This window comes from Petromyzon marinus, chromosome 34, assembly GCF_048934315.1.
Source record: "Petromyzon marinus isolate PM22_M1 ecotype Great Lakes invasive population chromosome 34, UKy_Petmar_22M1.pri1.0, whole genome shotgun sequence".
NCBI lineage: Eukaryota > Metazoa > Chordata > Hyperoartia > Petromyzontiformes > Petromyzontidae > Petromyzon > Petromyzon marinus.
The window spans coordinates 10,886,401-10,906,493 of record NC_133700.1 but is presented as its reverse complement, the minus strand read 5'-3'; the positions used below and the strand labels follow the sequence as shown (position 1 = coordinate 10,906,493).

Below are 20,093 nucleotides of genomic sequence, written 5' to 3'. Positions count from 1 at the left end.
GTTAAATCGATATCGGTTTATGCAATGGCTTCAACGTGATCACCTCCAGCCACTAGAGGCCGCTACACTCATCACAATGCGAACTAATTTTGAATCGATTCACCGAGTCGAATCACTTCACCGAAAATAGTGACGGACGAGCGCGTGGCTTTTATAAACGCTGCAAATCTGGCACGTCGCGATTATCACGCCTCTCGTGAATAATTAATCGAGACCATCCGGACCAATGGGCACGCTCAACTCGCTGACATATGTTCAAAGAGGCGGCTCGTGAATATAAGTCGCGACATCTGATTGGCCGGAGCGGCCGCGAGACAAGACGGGAAAGGCTTGGGGGGGGGGGAGCTCATTATCATAATTTATTTTCTCCTACCGTGGACAGCGCCCCCAGGGAGACACGTGGACGCACGAGGCTGAATTGCAGAGAGAGAGAGGCGGCATTGGTGGAGGGAAGCATCGCCAACAGCTTATAGCGGCAGCAGGCTGGAACATCATACACCTGCCCCACCACCACAAGGCAAACAGGGGCGAGAAGCAGCAGTCCTCGCCGCCGTCTCTGGCTTCTCTGCCTTCTCATCCTCCTCCTCCTCCTCGCCTATGTTGACAGAGCTGCTCGTGGTCGTGTGTAACCGCTGTGTGTGTGTGTTTGGTGCGCGTGTATTTACTCTCCACGGCTGGCCAAGACAAAAGGGGGACGAGAAAAGTCGCCGCTCTGATTTTTCGCCTGCGCTGGAAGAAGCGCCCATTCCTTCCCAGCACGTGTTGACTCTTGTTACCGAGAACAATAGCGAGAACAATAGCGACAACAATTGCGAGAACAATAGCAAGCGCGCTTATTGTTGCTAGTGTTATTTTTTCCCCCTCCCTCCTTTATATATGAGAAAGTCTAGTAGCTTTCAGATATGATTTTGTAAAAAAAATGATGGTAATAGTCTTAAACAAGTCGTAACACTGTGTAGCAGTTGAGCATTCGGTGATAGTTTAAATGTAATCGTCACGACTTCTAGTTTCCGTGAAGAATCTGAGTGCGTTTCTATGCTGTAGTGGCATTCTGCTAATTGTGTCGGTGTGTAACCACCGCATAGCCAGCGTGAGCTTGTGTTTGTCGATCATAGCGTAGATCCTTGCGTAGCCTCCTCGGCAGGTAGGGTTAGGCGTGTGCATATACACGTCTAGCCCAATCTGTGTCCCTGTATAGATTCTCACACACACAAGGCTACGGCGTCGTGTCGCCGCCTATCATTCTACGCAAGCGATGGATGTGCTGGCCAGCCACAGCATCTTTCACGAACTGCAGCTGGTACACGACACGGGTTATTTCTCTGCTCTGCCGTCTCTCGAAGAAAACTGGCAGCAGGTAAGACGAGAGAGAGAGAGAGAGCGTGAGAGATAGTGCGTGAGCGGCGTGCGTGCTGCCAGTCTCGTGTTGCATATATCATGCGCGAGTGTGCATCGCATGTAAGCTGATGTGTGTACGCATGCATTGCTTCCGCGGTGGCGGTTAGCGCGTTGCGATTTCCCAGACACACGATGAGTTCGAATCCTGGCCACGGCCAACAATCAGTGCCGAGCGATGTATATGTCTTAACTGCTGCTGGGTCTCCCCTAGGTCGACTCAGCCTAAATACGTACCTGCTGCATTATATTATTACGTTGTTATTATGTCAACGTCAGCACTGGGGAGACAAAGGCTGCCGGGCGTGGGGTTTTGCGTCGGTTCAGACCTAAATAGGTGCGCGCTCGCAACACTTGCTCCACGAGTCTAAAGACTATACGGGGTATCTTTGTCTTTGCTCGTGGTTGGTGTGTGTGTGCTTCTTTTGTGCTCCGTACTTATAGGTGCTCGCTAACAGCACTTGCTCAAAGAGTCTGTGCTGGTTATGCGGGAGACCTTTGTTTTGTGTGTGATGTGGGTTTAATGTATGACATGTGATGTGTGTGTAATATGTGAAACATGTGCTGTCTTGTGAGTTATGTGTTTGTATGTTTGTGTGCGTGTCATTTGAGTGTCGTGTGAGTGATGTGCACCATGTGATACGTCTTTCATGTGAGTGTCATGTGAGTGATATGTATCATGTGAGATGTGTGTATGTGCATTATGTGAGTGTCATGTGAGTGTCATGTGCATGTATGTTATGGCACGTGAGTGCTATGTTCGTGATGTATATGTGTAGTATGCAAAGTGTGTCTGTGTGTCCTGAGGTGCTTGTCCATCGTAAGTGATGTGTGTGTCATGATGTCATTAATATCATGCTGTATATCATGTGATGTGTGTGTCTTGTGAGAGATGTGTACGTATGCACCATAAGTGATCTGTGTTAATGTGCGTATTGTGTGAGAAATGTCATGTGACAGGTGAGTGATGTGCGTATCACTGAATGATGTCTATGTCATGTGAGTGACGTGTGTGTGTATGTGAGTGACGTGTGTGTGTATGTATGCGGGGAGCGGTGTCGCAGTGGTTATTGCGCTGCGCTACGAACCCGGCGATCGTAGCCAACATCGGTACAAAAATAATACCTGGTGAGATGTGTAAATGTCAGCATTGGGGAGACAAAGGCGGCCTGGCGTGTAGCTGGCCACACAAATACTCGCATGCCGTGCCGGCCTTCATAGGTGCTCGCCAACAGCACTTGTCCCAAGAGTCTGTAACAGGCTATACGAGGGATCATTGTGTTATGTTTGTAAAGCTACTAAACCCTCATGGCAGAGAACGACATTGCGAGACATTCATCCAGCAGTGGATTGACGGGACTGTAAATTAATATTATTCTTATCATGTGCGTATGTAGACGAGTGATATGTGTGTGTGTGGGTGCGTCTTTGAGAAATGTGTGTGCATGTATCTGTCTGTCATGTGAGTGGTGAGTAATGTGTTGCTTTTCATATGCCTGCCATGTGAATGCTGCCGACATGGAAGACGTGTGTGTGTGTCGTGTGTATGAATGATGTGTGTGGTTGTATGTGCATAGCAAGCCACATCAATTGTAGCCATCTATTGTTGTGTGTGGTTTCTAATCCGAGCCATTGTTCCTGGTAGCATATACAATTCATGCCAAAAATATTTTTGAACAAGGTGGAATTCCATAGAACAGCATTATTGCGTAGATGATTCTGGTAAATTGAAGAATATTATATGCATTATATATAGCGTGTTTGAAAGTGTTCGGTGCAACCTGTGTTCACATTTTAGACTATTATTTACGATGCACTGTCAGTTTTATATGTGTGTGTGTGTGTACGTATTGCAAAGTGTGTAAACACCGTGTACAGAAGACGCTTTATACACATTGACATACCACAGTATTTAAACCCCTACCCTGGCTGTATTTGCACAGAAAGCACATCATCTTGATGTTTGCATTCGAATATCATTTCGCAATGCACAAATCTCGTTTTAACAACATCATGCGGGAAAAAAATGACTGCTGGATTAATTAACTAATGGATAATTATGTTTTTAAACATTCAATCATTTATACGAAATTACAGCCCTTTGTCAATCCACGGCCGAATAGATTTCCCCATCCAGTCTCAGTCATGAGGTTGTTTGGCTATACTTCACCACCCTGGTCAATGTGGATTGGTGGTGAAAGTGAAGGGACTTTGTGTCGGGTGGTAGGGTGCGAGGCATCACTCGCCACTCAAGTTGGTTAGGAGTCGAACTCGTGTCTACTGGTTCCAAAGTGCAGCGCACCAACAAGCTGTGTTACGAGTACCCCTGCCAATTTAAAAGGATCTAAAATAAAAATGTTGTTTGCTCATTAAAGCCAGCACCAGACGAGAGCATGCAGATGCAGCGCACAAACCCACGGCAGCAACAATAAAAAATAATCGCGTGGCTAAAATCACTCAAACCCCGCGTGTTTCTCTACGGAAAGAAAACCCTACTCAATAATTAATGGGCCTAATGTCTGGGCCGCTCCACAAACTACAGTAATAATAAAAATATAACCTCCCCCCTCTACCCACCCACCCCTCTCACACCGAGACACTGCTGGGGGGGAGGTGGAAGCAACCAACCCAAGCCTTGGCACATTTATATCTATACCACGGGGGTGGGCCAGTGCGTGGCATTGAGAGGAAATTTATTCTTTAAAAAAAAGCTTTTGCGGTCGATTGAAAGCTATTTCATATCAAGCCCCTTTTCGCAGCCCATATAAAAAAAAAAGTTGCGTCTGGTTTATTATTAACGTATTGTTATTTTCGCTGGTGTTTCGGCACAATTTGGTTGCTTCAAATGCCCTTGATCATTGTTTCGCCGTGCACCTCGAATGCCCCCTCCCAGCCCCCCCCCCCCCCAGCCTCCCCCACCCCGGTAAACCCATGCACATTTTGCTTTTAAAATAATCATCTCGAGCGGGCGGGGGTGGATGGATGTATTTGTGAACACACTGGCTCCTATGGGGCATGTGCAGCATCGCTCATCTGTGCTGCGTCTTCCCAAATGTGTGACATCGGCCAACCCGAAGTGGCATGAATTGTACACGGGTTAAGGTTGATTTTAAATACGTTGCAACATTGCAATGTGTTAAGAATGCATCTCGACACTTTGTGAATCCACGTCGTATGAATTACATTTTGGATTTTGGAAGTGTCTAAATTCAATCGAATCTCAAGACGTTCGTCTAAAATTTACCGATTTTTTTGCTCTGTACTTATATTTGGTGAGAGCACGCGTCGAAGACGGCGCGTCCAGCCCTTCTGCTTTTAAGGGGGACTTGAACTGAAGCTCAGTAGATGCGACGCAGAAAACTAAATAAATGTAGAGCGGCCACAAAATATCACTCTTATTATTATTATTTGCGAAAATGGTAACAGCGACAGAAAAAAATTCCATCCCTTTTTAAGAGTCGTCAGCAGCAGCGATAGATTCATGTACACGAGCAGCATTCGACGGCCAAGATTGTAAAGCCACGCTAATTTGAAATCTGAAACAACGACGAGCGTATAAGCAGTACCTATGCAAGCCGGGCAGCGGCGCATTCATTTATTTATTGAGGGGGGTGGGTTGGGGGGACCCTCCATCAATAATTGAAGAGGTTTTTTTTGTGTGTGCGCACAATCTGTCACGCTGCATTGAAGTTATAAATGTGAACGTCGCAGTTATTAATTTACTAAACGTTGTTATCCAAATGTATTTGCCAGCAAGCCTGCTTGAGCGCTTAATGAACACTGAGATAAGACCCGTGAGAAGAAACCCAACGGTGGTTTTTAATTTTTCATTCTGGTCAATTGAATGACATTTCTGTTGCATTTAGTGACTGCATTGGCAGTGGTGTGCAAGGAGAATGAATAATTTAAAAAAAACCTCACCATCCCCATCACTGCCTGATAACAGGAAGACATAAAATGCTTTTTGTGGTTTGGTAAAATAACCCCTGCGGCCAGCACAGCATGCAGAGGCCCTTATCCAGCAGTGGATTGACAAAAGGTCTGACCGGGGAAGCGGTGGGTTAGGTGGGTGCGATGGTTGGATTGATGCAGTATGAACCCGGTGATCGGAGTTAAATTCCCGGACACGTCTAACAAAAGTGGCGAGTGATATCTGAACCTGTCCTGGGCCCTCCCATTCAACAGCCTACACTGAGCATTATGGGTGAAGTATAGTTAAACAACCACTATGGTTGACATGGAATGGAGAGGCCTTCATCCAGCCAGTGGATTGGCAAATCGCTGATAATTAAGCTATAGTTGGCTGAAGTTTGGGTAAACGACGTTCATTGTTAAGAAGAGTTATTGCCCAAAACATCTGATCACACTTCCGAATATATTTTCCATTTGGGGAAATACAGTAATAACAAAGTTTGTGAATAGGATAACAGTACATGACTATATATCTACTAGCGTAATAGTATTTTTTAAGCTTCTCTATGACACCCCCACAAAAATGTGGCGATCGTATTTCACCGATTAGTGTCGGTTTACACCTCTGCTTCCATGTCCTCCATCTGTTCGGGAGATTTCAGGACCATCACGAGACAGCCCCAATGACACCTACCCGGAAGGTCACTCTTCAACATTACCGTGCCCGCCGTCAGGCGCAATATCGGCCTCGGATTAACAGCGCACTGGGCCCTGAGCCCAGCAATAATTTGAAATTCCAAACGCTCGTCTCGTGGGCCGGCGCCGTTGCCTAGGCTCCCCTCTGCCGGGCCCCGCAAAGGAGGGCGCAAAAGGCAGCTGCTCACCCCGGCCGTGGTTTAATCAGGTCCTGGCGGAAGGGGACTCGCAAGGGTTTTGTGTCCAGCCAAGAGCTCATCGCGGAGAGGCCCTGCGCCAGACCTGGTTCCTAGCAAACAGGGGGCCCCCCGGGAGAGCTGTCCGCCCCCCCCACCACCGCCGTGGATAATCCGGGCCTGCGTACGAGTGCCACAAAGGGTTGCCCCGTTGAGAGCCTAAGCCAGGCCCGAGACGGACCCCAGCGGTGGATCCGTCTCCCTTGTGTCCTGTTGGCGCCTCTTTCCCCGCATCTCCACTGTGCATCCCCCCGGCCCGCACCTCTGCACCACTCTCCTCCCTCTTGGGCTCCCGTTCAGCTGAGCAGGAGGGCGAATGTCATGGTGACCAGCTGTGGGTGGTCCACTCGTGCAAGCCGATATTTCCAAGGCAGGGTTCGTGGATCGTGCAAGCTTTGTGAACCTATGTTTGTACGTAGTTAAACAAAGAAAAGCAATTTCATTGTAAGTAATCGGTGTAAGTCTTGTCATGGTTTGTTTTTCTCGAAGACTTTTAGCTGGTGGGTCTTGGTAACAATACAGTAATATCTATGTTGTATATACTTCAAATGTGTCATACAGACGGCGGCTTCGTGTTTTTTTGAAAACCGATTCTGCTGCTCTCGGTGCCATGCGATGACATTTCGTAGCACCCTCAATCCCCACAAAGACTCTCTTAAAAAAAATCACAAAGAACACGTTTGTCCGAGGGAGAGAAAAAAAATGAACGAATTCCATGAAACGTTGGTATAGGATCGCTCCCACCAATCGCAGGAATTGTTACGGCGGCAGGCGGTGTGTGCTATTCACGGTCAATGCCATTCACGCACCTGCACACGCACGCTTTTGACACCGTCTTTAAGTCTCAAAGTTGACGTGACAAATCACGTGGTTAAACTTTTCATCAAGTGTCTCTCGAGGGCGCACGTGCTCTTGGCTTTAGCCCCCTTTTCTTTGAAGCGGCAGGTTTTTTGTTGTTGTCAGCTAGCGGCATCTCTTCCTGGCATCTCCTGGCACCCCCAACGTCTAACACGCGAGAGGGCCGTGTGCCCTGTTCACTTTTGCCAGCTTCACTTCTTTTGGAAACACGGCTTGTTAGATTCGCCCCCAGATTTTTTTTTATATTTGTGTGGCAGCCTCGCGTGAGCCTTCCCCCTCCACCCCCCCGCATGTTTTGCGTTGCCAAGGTCAACGTCGTTGTCATTGACGTGCGTCGTGCAGCACTTGAGACTGCCAAGGCTGAGAGGCTCCGGTTCAGCAGTAGAGGTTAGAATAGACGACTCGAAACAACCAAACAGAAAACAAAGATCCCCTCCCTTATATAGGCAAGTGTTGTTAGCGAGCACCTATGAAGGCCTAGACCGTGGCACACGAGGCGGTGGGCGGCCAGCAACAAGCCAGGCCGCCTTTGCCTCCCTCGTGGCGATGTTTACTACACACTCACCAGGTATTCATTTGAGGCTGACTCGACCTAGGGGATGCCCAGGACCCGTTCAGATAATATTCACTGGTATTCGCCGTTAGCGGTAATTGAAATCGGGTCTCTGGATTAAAAGCGCAGCGTGCTAACCGCTACGCTACCGCTCCCCACACGCACATACAGGCGTACACAAGCACACATTAACACGAGCGTGAACCATTTCAAGCTTTATTGACTTTTCCTGGAAATAAAAGTGATTAAAGTGAGAGTCATTTAACACAATTCACACCGTGGCTTCGCCAGTACTGGCTTGAAGGCATTACCAGTCATACACGAACCGCCTGGCAGTGTTTACTTCGCTGCACAATGGATTGCTCCATCGGCATCGATCGCTGCATAGCCAATAACCTGCGGAACGGTCCATTTTATTTTTTCTCCACATGGATTGCCCACCGTGGTGCCCGTCTGCTTGCCGAACTATCGCAGGCGCTCGCACGCCAAGCCTCGAGTGGACAGCGCGTGGAAGGCGGCGCTGCCACTCCATTAGCCTCGGGCAGGGCCGTTGCAAAGTGCTCTGGGCATTCATGCCTGCGTGGATAACTGGAGCTTGATGGTGCGAGCTGGGAGTGCGCGTGTCTGTAGTCTGTTGACGCACACGTGCGGGAGCCAGTGGCGCAGTAGCTTGGACCACTGCGCCACGTATTTAACCCCTGCCACCTTGGTTCGGTTTTCTCAGCCACCGGCTAACCGGCTAACGTCAGTGACGATCATCCGATTCGGTCATGGTGCCTCCCGTGAGGTCGAATCGGTCTCGCGTGAGCCCATTTTGTTAATGTACGCACGAGGTAGACGTAGGTTGTCTGGGCGTGTTGCCGGTCACGCCACCCGCTTTTGTGCACTGTGTGACGACCTTAATAGGCGCTCACAAATCGCACTCGCTCCAACGCATTCTGTATGGCTACGCGGCGGAGTAGGGGGCAGAAGTCTCGATGCGGCTGTCCGGCTCTCCACCCTCCCGTGCCGACTGAAACCAGGTTGCAATCCCTGGGTGCTCAAATGGAACCGGAACCTGGCTTGGGGTTGCTGGTCCCAGGTTGATGTGGCAGTAAGAGAGAGAGGGTGGATCGAGCAATGAACGCCGGTGAATTGGAAGAGGATCACACAACTTCATGACCTCTTGGCAAATGGAGAGAAAAGGCTTTGGGATGTCGTGGTGAGACGGGGGGGGGGAGTTCGGGCGGTGGGTAACATCAAATTTGCACGCATGTCAGCTGACGGCAGTCACGCGGAGTGCATCGCTAGTCCTGTGCCAATCACATGGGCAACCGCGTTCGGACACAAGTCGCTTAATCCAAGGACAAAGCACTGTGCATTGTTTCGGCTCAATTTTCCCCCATCTCAGATCTCTCTTTGTTTTACTTCTCAGCATGTGTCGTATCGCAACCACGCCGTAAAGCAATGAATATTTATTAGCACAGTCTCCCATGTGTTATCTTAATTAGGGTTACAAGGCTTTGCAAAACACCCCCCACCCACCTAATTTGCCGTGCACACTCGTGAGCGTGTGTTTATTGCCAGTGAGCGACGGCGAGTGAGCGAGCGAGCGAACATTTCTCTCTCTTTGTTCCAACAACTCGAGCCCGTGCTCTCGAGTCGGGCCGTCGAAGGCGGCAGAAAAAAAACACTTGGCAGCAAGAAGAAGTCCGCGCTTCGCCCGGTCCGAGTGCTGTCCCGTCGGCCTCCCGTCGGCCTCCTGTCGGCTTCCCGTCGGCGCGCTGCGCTCAACTCCTTAAGAGCCGCACCTGTACAACGTGCGCTGTTGCAGTGCATAACACGAGCGTGATGTGGGATGCAAACAAACTATAATACTACCGTGCTGTGTACACGTAACCTTCGTCGGCAACAGGGAGCTCGTACAGATGACCTTTGCGCGAGCGTGGAGTGCTCTCGCCAATAACGTCTTGGTCACGTGGCATTTGCTGAACAGGCACCGACTCTGGCGATGGAACCCAGGAAGGCCCACGCAGGGTCCACGCTTTGCTTGTCTGCTTGGTGATATTGGTCTGGAAAAAAAATAGGAGTAGGCTCATCGACTAAACAATCTCTTTTTTTTTGGTGTAGAGAGAACGGAGTTCCGCTTGTATATCTCAGGCAATGTCGACCTGAGATAATGGCAATTGAGTGAAAATGTACAGAATGTGGGGTTGATTTTGAAGTGTTATTATTTTAATTGTGTTTGAAAATGTGTCAAGCTATGTTTCTCCGGTAGGTGTTTTGTTTGTTTGTTATTAACGCATCTGCCTCCATCCAATTAACCCCAAATCGTCCGCCTAATCGCGCCAATCTCGGCAGCCAAGCGCAGTGGAGCGGAGCCTGGCGATCGCTCGGATTGGTGATCGCCAGGGCTCGCCTTGTGTTTATAGGCATGGGGCTGTGCGGTGGCCAGGAGATGACAGCGCAGCAGTGGACTTAATCCATCTGTGTGGGGCTTTTGAGTCCTCTTTCCCCCCCCCCCCGTACGTGTGGGGTTTTCTCTCTGGGTTCTGTGCTCTCCTTCCACACGACCGTGGCCCCAAAACTCATTGGTGGCAGTGGCCAAAGATCCCAATGCACAAACGTCCTGAAAGATAATCTTGAGACTCGGTGAGGCTTTTCTTGGGTACGTTTTTGTCATTATTGGTGGTATTGTTTGATATATTTGAAATGTCCCATTTTTTTGGTGCAGGGGTGAGGGAACCCGCAGTTTCAATGGGCCTTCACATGGATTTAAATTAGGGACACTCATTGATTGATTATTGCTTGTGAAAACTTTATACAGCGAAATACCACTCATCCAATTGGATGTGGGGCAGACCTGGGGTCTATTGCAATCACAATGGCATTGTTATCCGAAATTACAATTAGACTGTAATTGCGGTTCATTACGAATAAACTCAATTACAATTATAAATGACCCCGGGTTCTGGATTTCGGTGGTGCTATGGGAGTATCCTATTATCCGTGTATGGATAAACCTTGATAATTTTAGGATGCATTTTTTTTGTCACTTGTGGGGTGACCACCGCTTATCCATGCAGAGGCTCAGATAATCAGCTGATTTTTAACAATCACTCCGGGTGGCACTTCTTATCTGTTGATTGGGACGTGGAAAACGAGGGTTTGTGGATTGCTTAAGGGGCATGGATAATACGAAGAACAGAATTAAGTAAGAAGTGTCGCACCACTCAAGTAGCATGTTAACCAATGCTTAACGTCCCACCACTGAATATTTTTCGGCTCGCTGGTAGGACTTGAGTAGGTGGCATGTGACTAGTATCCAGAGCCAGAGCGAGAGAGGTACACTGGTTGTGGTGGTGTCATGGGTTTACGAATGCTCTCTGTGCCACCGACGGACTCGGCCGTCAGCACGCACCACTTTCACCGGCTCCTTGCGCCGGTTGCGCAGCGTAACCGTGCCTCTCTCCGCGTCGCCCCTCCAGACGTGCTTGGAGATGGAGCGGTACCTGCAGACGGAGCCGAGCGGCCAAACCGCCGAGGCTGGCGCGGACGGGCCGGACGAGGGCCTGTGGGATGAGCTCGTCCTGCAGGCGAAGGCCGCTGGCTCTGCCCGGCCAACGCCACCGCCGCAGCCGTCGCAGCAGCAGCAGCCGCAGCAGCTGCAGCTGCAGGCCGGCGACGCCGCGCCGCCTCCGGGCGTCGCGGCCGCGGTCAAGCAGGAGCCGGCGGCGGACGGGGCCACGGAGCTGGCGGCCTCTCTTGGCGCCGCCACCGAGTCCGTGCAGCAGGTGCTGAGGAGCCTGGCCGGGCACGAGGCCGTGACGGCGCTCACGCCGCCCTCCTCGCCCGAGCTCGCCAAGAAGCAGCACGCGCTGGCCGCCGCGGCCGCCGCGTCGACCGCCGCCCCCGCCGCCGCCGCCCCCGCCGCCGCCGCCGCCGCCGTGAGGGCCGCCCTGCGGTTGGGCCGCAGCCTGAGTTCGCCCGTGGGCCGTGGCGGCGGCGGCGGCGGCCACCACCATCACCACCACCACCATCACCACCACCACCACAGCGGCCATCAACGCCAAAGCGACGGTGACAATCGGCAGCAGAGGCTGGCGGCCCTGCCGCTGGCGCGCAGCGCGGACTCGTCGCCGGACGGCCGCCGGCGGGTTCACCACTGCCACTTCAACGGCTGCCGCAAGGTTTACACGAAGAGCTCCCACCTCAAGGCTCACCAGCGCACGCACACGGGTCAGTGGTGCCTGGCAGCGACTCGCCCGCGTGCCGCGAGAGAGCGCGTTTGGCCGCTGGCTGCGGTGAAATTCCACGGGTCGTGCCGTCTGTGTCACGGTGGGCGTTGAGGAGCCCGTAACGTTATCCGTGTGTGCCGGTTGTCATTGTTCACGTTCGATAAACTACTTTCAGATGAATCGATTGGGGAAACAAGAAGCCACGTGGCATCGCCGTCCCCCGTAGTGACAGACTAATGTCCACCCGCAGGACGGTGCCACGTTCAACTCGTGCCACCCAAGGACAGCTGCCACCTTGAGGGGGGTGGCAGGGGGGGGGGGGGGCTGCCGCAGGGCCCCTCGGGAGGCGGAGCGGTGTAAATAATAGGCGATGATTGTGGCGATGACTGGTGAATGCTGGGAGACACGGCGGTGTTGGGGGGGGGGGGGGGGGTTGGGGCGGTGGTGGGGGCCAGGTGGCGGAGTGACGCTAGATGCGACACGGGCTGCGTGGTGGCCACGGTTCGCACAGCTGTTGTCGTAGCCAGGGTTGGTGGAACCCACGGAGATCCTGGTGGTGTGTGAAGACTCACTCTGCGGCGAGGCTGCGAGTAGGGTTGTTCCCGTGATGGTCGGTACAGCAAGAGTGTTGTGGTCTAAGTTTGAGTGATTGTCTTCGCATGCGTTTGGGTTTCCTCTTAGCAACCCTCTGTGCTACCAACACAAAAAACAAGACTACATTTTTTTTTTACACCACGATAGACAGGGCACCATCCGATGAAATTTTCTTGAGACTGGCTGAAGCTTTCCTAGCCCATGCCCATTCCGCTTGGAGCTGCAGGAATTGCGAAAGAGAGAATGTGCAGGATTGAGCTGGGAGTGCTGCCAGTTATATTGACGTGTCTGAAAAACGAATGGTTAATCAAATATTCAGCAGCTGGTTATCCGGTCGGCATTATGCTTGTGTGCGTACTGTACGTAAGTTTGTCCCGAACCGAAATGGGCTTTAAGCTGCGCTGGCAGATGTCGCATACGCTAGAATGATTAATGTCAATTGTGAGTTAAACTACCGCAATAAGCATTCTTCAATTTATTATCCTAAAGCCAAAAAAAATCTGCCTTTCTGCTGTACGGCTTATAATTGCTAATAACCTTGACTCCCATTCTCCCCCCCCCCCCACTCTTATTTAATGTATTTGCCACCACTGAGCGGGGGGTGGGGGGCTTCATCATTTGTGTGAAAACCGATTACGTAAATTTCTCCTTCCCTGTCCACGGGGAGGGCCCGTGGCACGGTCGTCTCCGTGCCCTCCGCTGTGAACTCGGCGACCTACATTCTTCCCCAGCACAGTTTAGCGCCAGCGGTTAAGGTGATATCTGAAGAAGCCCCCCTGCCTCGCCACACGCACCCATCCTTACGCTGACCTGAACCGGAAGGGTCAAAGTGTGGGCAAACAACCTCTGTAAATTATACCGGTGCTGGTGAGGCCCCTTCATCCAGCAGTGGATTAACATAACGAGCTATACTTGGGCAATGTATATGTACTAATGTGGGGTGGAGCGGTGGTCCCCTGGTTAATGCGCTGCAACTGCCAACCTGGAGACTTGCATTAAATTCCCGGCCAGGCCAACATCAGCGGCGAGTGATATCTGAATCAGTCCTGCGTCCACTCCCCCACACACACCCTTCACCAACCAGCACTGACAAGTACGGCAAAAGTAGCGAAACGACCTCCACGACTGGAGAAGCTTTCATCCAACAGTGAATCACAATAATGGACTGCAAACAAGTTTCAGTATTCTCCTCTGCAGCCTGACCACGGGTCCCCTCTGTGGCTTACGCGAGAAGCGGCGAACCTCGTGTTCATTGCAATGTTCGCCCAGGCGGGTAAGGCAGCACAGTGCTCTCCCCGGGCCAGGCTGCCCGCTAGCGGTGGCTTGCGAGGGCGTTCCCATCGACAGTGCATTGGAGAGGCCGTCCCGATCGTGCACGCGTCGGAGGAGGAGGAGGAAAAGGGCCGCTTCCGGCAACTTTCGAGTGGCCTGGAGGCGACGGTGCCGCTCGTTGGCGTGTGTGCGTGTGTACGTGCGCTCACTCAAAGCGTGATAGATGAACCCGCTAATCAAAAATGTAAATACATAGCGGGACGTGGACAACGCAAGGGAAATTAATGCCTCCTTAACTTTAATCCTTAATTAATGTGACCGCTCAAAACAAATCTGAATGTGCATGTTGTTTAGTGTTGCAAAATTAGGTTTTAAAACGTCTATATACCTACATTTTCTAACCTTGACTTTTAGAAGAAAAAGCTTAATTAGTTTTGCAAATGCGCATTGGTTAGAATACTGGGCTGTGAACCCAGTGGCCAGAGTTAATTTTCAGCACATGGCTAGCACTTGCGGTGAGTGATGGTCTGCACTGGTCCTGGGCGCCCCTTTAAACAACCAGCACAGTGAACTACTGTTGAGCCAAATAATTGACGAGGTGTGGGGAAGTCGGGCCACTGTTTTTAATATAATTAAACCTCGGTTTATGCAGTTGTTTCACGTAAACCCTGCACTTCATAGAGCCTTCTTCCAACAGTGGATTGTCAAAGGGCCGAACATTACCATTGATGTCATTCGTATTTGTTCGGCTATTAGGCAGCGTTGATTGGTTATGACGGCGTTGAAGTATTTTCAGCCCGTGCGTGTTAACAGCCACCGCCATAAGCCGCCCCCCCCCCCCCCCGCCTACTGAATCCCGACTTGAAAACGAAGAGAAGGTAGGGTTAAGAATGGCTGGGTCAGTGGGTGACGCTTGTGTGCGTGCCGGGGACCCGTGGTGGGGACCCGGGCGGGTGCTCGCACAATACAGCACTTGCCCCAAACAGCCTGTTGAAGGCTTATACGGGGGCATCAAGAGTCTGAGGATTCAGGCAAATGGGTGATGCCGAAAAAAAGGCTTCTCTAGGAGCTGGTTGCTAAAATCCGCAGAAGGTGGGAGACAACAGACGGGGGGGGAGGGGGTTTGAGGGGGTGGATGGAGATCGAGGGGGGAGGAGCGGGGTTGGTACGAAGGGACGGGACGGGGGGGCAAGCGTTTTGCAAAGCGTGGCGGCGGTGGTGATGGTGGCGGTGGCCAGGGTGGCTGTCTGCGTGAAGGTTTCCTGCGTTCAGCAAGGCAGGCGGTCCCGGCGGAGTGACTCGTTTAGAACAGCCACCCCGGAGGGACCACGGCTCTGTTGCGTTCTGCTTCTCGCGACGTTTGTGTTGAAGGATTCCGTGAAGGCGGCACATACAGTGTGTGGTGGCAGGTGTCGCGTGTTTGTTGTTGTGGTGGTGGTGTTGGGGAGCGGTGGCGCAGCGGTTAGCGCACTGCACTGCGACCCTGGCGGACCCGTGTTCGATTCCCGCTCTTCCTCCTCCTCCCCCTCCTCCGTACGACTGATGTGGATGCGGAGGAAATCGCTGTATTGCTCACGGCCACCAAATACCGGTGACGGTTATCTGAGCCGGTCCTGGGCCTCCCCTGATCGACTCGGCCTCAAATGAGTGCCCGATGCGGTTTGTGGTAAACATCGCCACGTGGGTGGCTGCTGACTGACGGCACCCGCCCCAAGAGTCACGGATGAACGGGGGTGGGGTGGGGGTGTCTCTGTCTTTGAGAATGAGACGAAATGTTATAACAATAAATTCGTTCGGGTTGGTATTTAAATAGGCGTATATTAATTAGACTTGCTATTTTCGTCGGAATATTTGAACGCGTTACGGCACGCGTCCCACTTCTGCACAGCAGCGATCGTGCGGCTGGAGGTTTTGGCGCTGCATAAATCCAATTTGTGTTGTATAATCTTTGATTGTTTCTTCATGGAAATGGCTCGTGCAGGTTAATTCGATTTATTTTTAATCCGCCACACGTTTGAATGTATGTAACAATGATTATTTTCTCTTTGTATTCGTCTCCGTTTGCACCACTCCACTCTGTGTCGCTTATCTCGCACGACTCGCATTTTGAAGCACAACGCTTTATGTTAATGCATCTCTCGTGGGTTTTGAAAAATAATATTTACAGCTGATTGACAAACCGACGCTGGATGAAGGCTCCCAGCGCTCGTTTGGCTTTCCCGCACTGGCGGCGGTGAGGATTGATTATTTTATATTGATTGATTTTTTATTGATTGATTTTTTTATTGATTGATACATTTTTATTGATTGATACATTTTTATTGATGTATTTTTTACTGATTCTTTTTTTAACCACACTTTCACCACGCCATGTTCTTGAGCCAGAATCTTTTTTTAAACAGATGGTACAGTTGGGCGTGGGTCAGCCAGTCGCAACAACAAACAATACAAGACAAATTTCGATTTAAAGCTTTCGTGACTGCAAGGATTAATCTTCTTTGGTTCTTTCGGTAAAGTCACGTAGAATGAGAATAAAATAATAAAATAACACAATAAAATTCTCACGACGTTTCGGCCACAACGCAAGCGGCCGTCTTCAGGTGAAAGGTACAGAACTGTCGGGACGACAGAGCTTCAATGAACGATGTTAAAATTCGTAGCGACTTTTCCCAACCAGCTTAAAAGTATGCTAACCACTGTGCCACCGCTCCAACCATATTCAGCATTCAAAATTAATGTATTGTAAATGTCTATACGTAAGAGTTATTCTTCCTGCCGTATCATTACTACTTAATTATTATCAGAATGTCCACGTAATTGTAATTGCTATCGCCTTATTGTGACCTGGGCACCCTACTCGGTGACCATTAATATCTCTCAAAACTAAAGAATATATATATTTTTTTAAAAGCCTGCGCCGTAAAAGAAAAAAAATCCATTAGCGGAGACATGTAAGATAGACATTTTTAATTTACTTCACCGTGGGGGGAAAAGGGGAAAATGAAACGAAAAGGGAAACGGAGAGAGGGCCTCGATGCTTTCGAGGTGGGAACTCTGGGGTTTTAATCGTGAGGCAGCCGAGCATGGTTCGGCGTTGGAAGCCACTTGTCTCGACCTAGCGCCGAGCGCACGGCGCTCGTTCTGTTTGTGGCGTGGGGGGGGGGCGGGTTGGTCGTGGGACGGCAGAGCGAGGGGGAGAGAGGGCTGGGGGGGGAGGCAGGTGGAGAAGAGTCGAGGGGATGGGAAGGCGGCGGGTGTGTGGGGGGAGGAAGGAAAAGGGTGAGGCGAGATTATTAATATTTTTTTAGGAGCAGCAGCAGCAGGAATCGTCGTCGTCAGCAGCAGCAGCAGGGGACTGGGAGCGCAGCTTCGTGATGTCCGCCTGAATGTTTTCATTGTTTTTCTGCTTTGCCGTCGTCGTTAAGTTTCCGTGCGTCGACTGGCAGCTTGAGCTGGAGCGGCTGCGCGTGCCCTTCCACCCCAGTGCCTCCACGCCGCCCGCCCGCCCGCCCGCCCCCTCGCAAGCTTCCCCGTGTCCCCTGAGCTCTCCAGCCCTCCGGCATTTCGATCGATACGATGGTCTTGTTGTTCAAAAATGGATCTGGCTTCCGAGCAGCCGTTGTAGCGCTCCTTCAGTACTTCACAGCACGCACCTGGGACGGGGGCTTGCATATTTATTTATTTATTTGGGCCTTATTTACCTCTGCGTTGCTCTCGTTTTGATTCCCCGCTGCGCAATCGCGTTGCGTGCGCCGGTCGTTTTTTTCTGTTTCTTATCAAAACTGTTAGAACACGTCGACTGTCTCCGCGCTAGGTGCCGAGCGGTTGGATTACTTTCAACAAATCCACCACCCGCCCCCCCCCCCGACTTGGACGCAAAGTGCCATGCGGCTAATTCGAACTGCACGTGGCACCAGTGGCCCTGGCTGCTGCCAAGTGTACAGGTGGTGCGACTGTACAGGGCCAGAGGGGGGGAGGATCACAATGCTTGCCCCCACTGACTGTGTGGCGTAGTTATTCACGCGCTGCACTGTGAACCCGAAGGTCCCGAGTTCGATTCCTGACCAGGGCCGACATCGGTGGTCGGTGATTTCTAAACCCCCGGTCCTGGGCCACGTCCTTCACAAACCCACTCTCGATGCCTTTGTCATTTTGGTGACCCCAGATCACTCTTGCACATGGCTCTTCATCCAACAGTAGAATGAGCACAGAATGTAAATTATTATTAAGGCCTTAATGGTCCGCAGACTGCGAAATGAAAGTGGTCACCTGAATTAGGTTTTTCGTTTATGGCCAACATTAATTGCGATTCGTATCTGAACAAGCTCTAATCATCTCCTTTACCAATCAACGCTGGTCAGCCTGGTCAAGTAAATTTAAACAACCCCCATGGCCAACCTGCTAACGGGAGGCCTTCATCCAGCAGTGGAATCTCATTTCATGACTACATTGTTACAATAGAATATCACAGTCATATACAATAATACAGACAAAGGGCTCTTCTTTAGAACTGATTTTTGTGTTTAGTTTGTCCTTCCTCGGATAAGCACGGTTGGCTACGTGCAGTACGAATGAAGTTCAACGAACACAGGGACATTATCGTGACAGAATCGGTTCTGGACACACAGTGACCATGGCAGGAAGTGAGAGAGAGGGGGCTTAGAGGTTAAAGTTTGACGTGGTGCTAAAGGTGGGGGGGTTATTTCCTAAGAGACGAGGCCTTGGAAGCAATATTCTTTAGATAACATAAACACCGTCGGATTCTGATCATATAACAAACGGACAACTCAAAACAATAGTCTCCATATATATGACGGAGACATTGCCTGCTGGTTATAGTTATGTTGTTTTGATTTAAAGCTTTCGTGACTGCAGGGATTCATATTCTTGGTTCTTTCGTGACTTTACCGAAATAACCAAGAATATAGTTAAGTTGTTGTTTATAGTCTCCACCATGATGCGAATGATAATTTTGAGTGATGTTTTACTGGATAATTTTGCAGAGGTGTTGCAAAAAGAGAGGGGGAGGGCCCTTGTCTGTAAGATTGGTTGTTCATCAACATTGATTCAGGCATGCGCGTGATTGTGCTGATGAGATTCTGTATGTCTAAACTGGTCCAGAGTTTGCTTGAATCAATGCTGCTGAAATTATGCACTTGCAGAAAGCCGTGCGGCTGATGAGTTATGTAAGATATACCTAAAACGTTTTACGTGGAGAGACATATATTAAGGAGACTTTTCTGATTATTTATTTTGTTATAGACCAAGCAGACCTCTGTTTCTTGAAAAGCCTTTCATCAATCCAAATGCTGGATGGAGGCTTCCTTCGGTCATAGGGGTTGGTTGACCATACTTCGCCACGCTGGTTAGTGTGGGTTTATGACAGAGGCAGCCCAGAATCGGTTCATGAGTCACTCGTCACTGATGTCGGCCATGGCTGGGATTCAAACTCAGGTCATTGGGTTCACAGTGCAGTCCGATAACCACTGCACCTCTGCATCACTGTTAATTTTCTTAGCATGAAAAAAAACATTCCGCTGGCTTTCGAGGTTTGTGATTACCAGCAGTATTCGATTAATCGGCCAAACTGTGAACTGGTTTTAACCTTTTGGGTCTTATTAACAGTCGGGTCTCTCTCATCAAGAGTTTATAGTTTTAAACATCACAAGCCTGTAAGACCAAGAGGCTCATGGCTAAGACAAAAAATAATGTGGAGATATGGAACGGATGTATATTTTCTTTGTCTATTTTATGACCAAGTAATCTATACAACAGCATAGAATACGTTTTCATACAATATGGTTCTGAATGTACACAGATTTCGTTGGATATATGGAGCTAAGCAGGATTTGGGCCTGCATAGTGCTTGGATGAGCAAGAAACATCCATAATAGGTGTTGTAGGTTGCTGGGCTACGTGTTGGGCAGCAGAGGGCTGTACAGCCAAATCCATTGTTGTACTGTACCTCTTTGCTGCCATGTATGAAATTTGATCAAATATCCGCCTGCGACTCACACAGCGTGGGTAGGCCCTCATCCAGCCGTGGATTGACCAAATGGGGCTGTACATGATGTCACACCAGGTCCCGCAAAGAATGGAACAAACCTAGACATGACAAACCGACGGGGTGACTGAACGTAGCGGCGTGTGCCACACCCACGTGTCTTTTTGGCGCGTTGCCTTTTTCGAGAGCTTTATCCGAGAGGTGTCACTTTGCAGCCACTTTCCGATTTGCTGGGATAATGGATTTGTTGTTGTTGTTGTCCACACTCAGACTGCAGGGAATCTCTGGAGTTCGATTAACTTCCCTCTCGGCCTGAAAACCAACCGCGCTCAGTTCGCGGGAACCTAAAATCTGCT

At 50.3% G+C, this 20,093-nt stretch overlaps 1 protein-coding gene across 2 annotated transcripts in view; it reads left to right on the top strand.

Moving 5' to 3' along the window:
• Positions 1–234: 234 nt before the first annotated feature.
• LOC116948545 (Krueppel-like factor 6) overlaps positions 235–20,093 on the top strand; it is a 60,967-nt gene continuing 41,108 nt past the window's right edge. Inside the window, exons 1-2 of one of the 2 annotated variants that reach the window (XM_076071707.1) lie at positions 235–1,357; positions 11,118–11,868. In XM_076071707.1, the coding sequence (XP_075927822.1) occupies positions 1,256–1,357; positions 11,118–11,868 (853 nt within the window). In that variant the 5' untranslated portion in view covers positions 235–1,255. The remainder of the gene's footprint in view (positions 1,358–11,117; positions 11,869–20,093) is intronic. The other variant, XM_076071708.1, reaches the window with a different exon arrangement.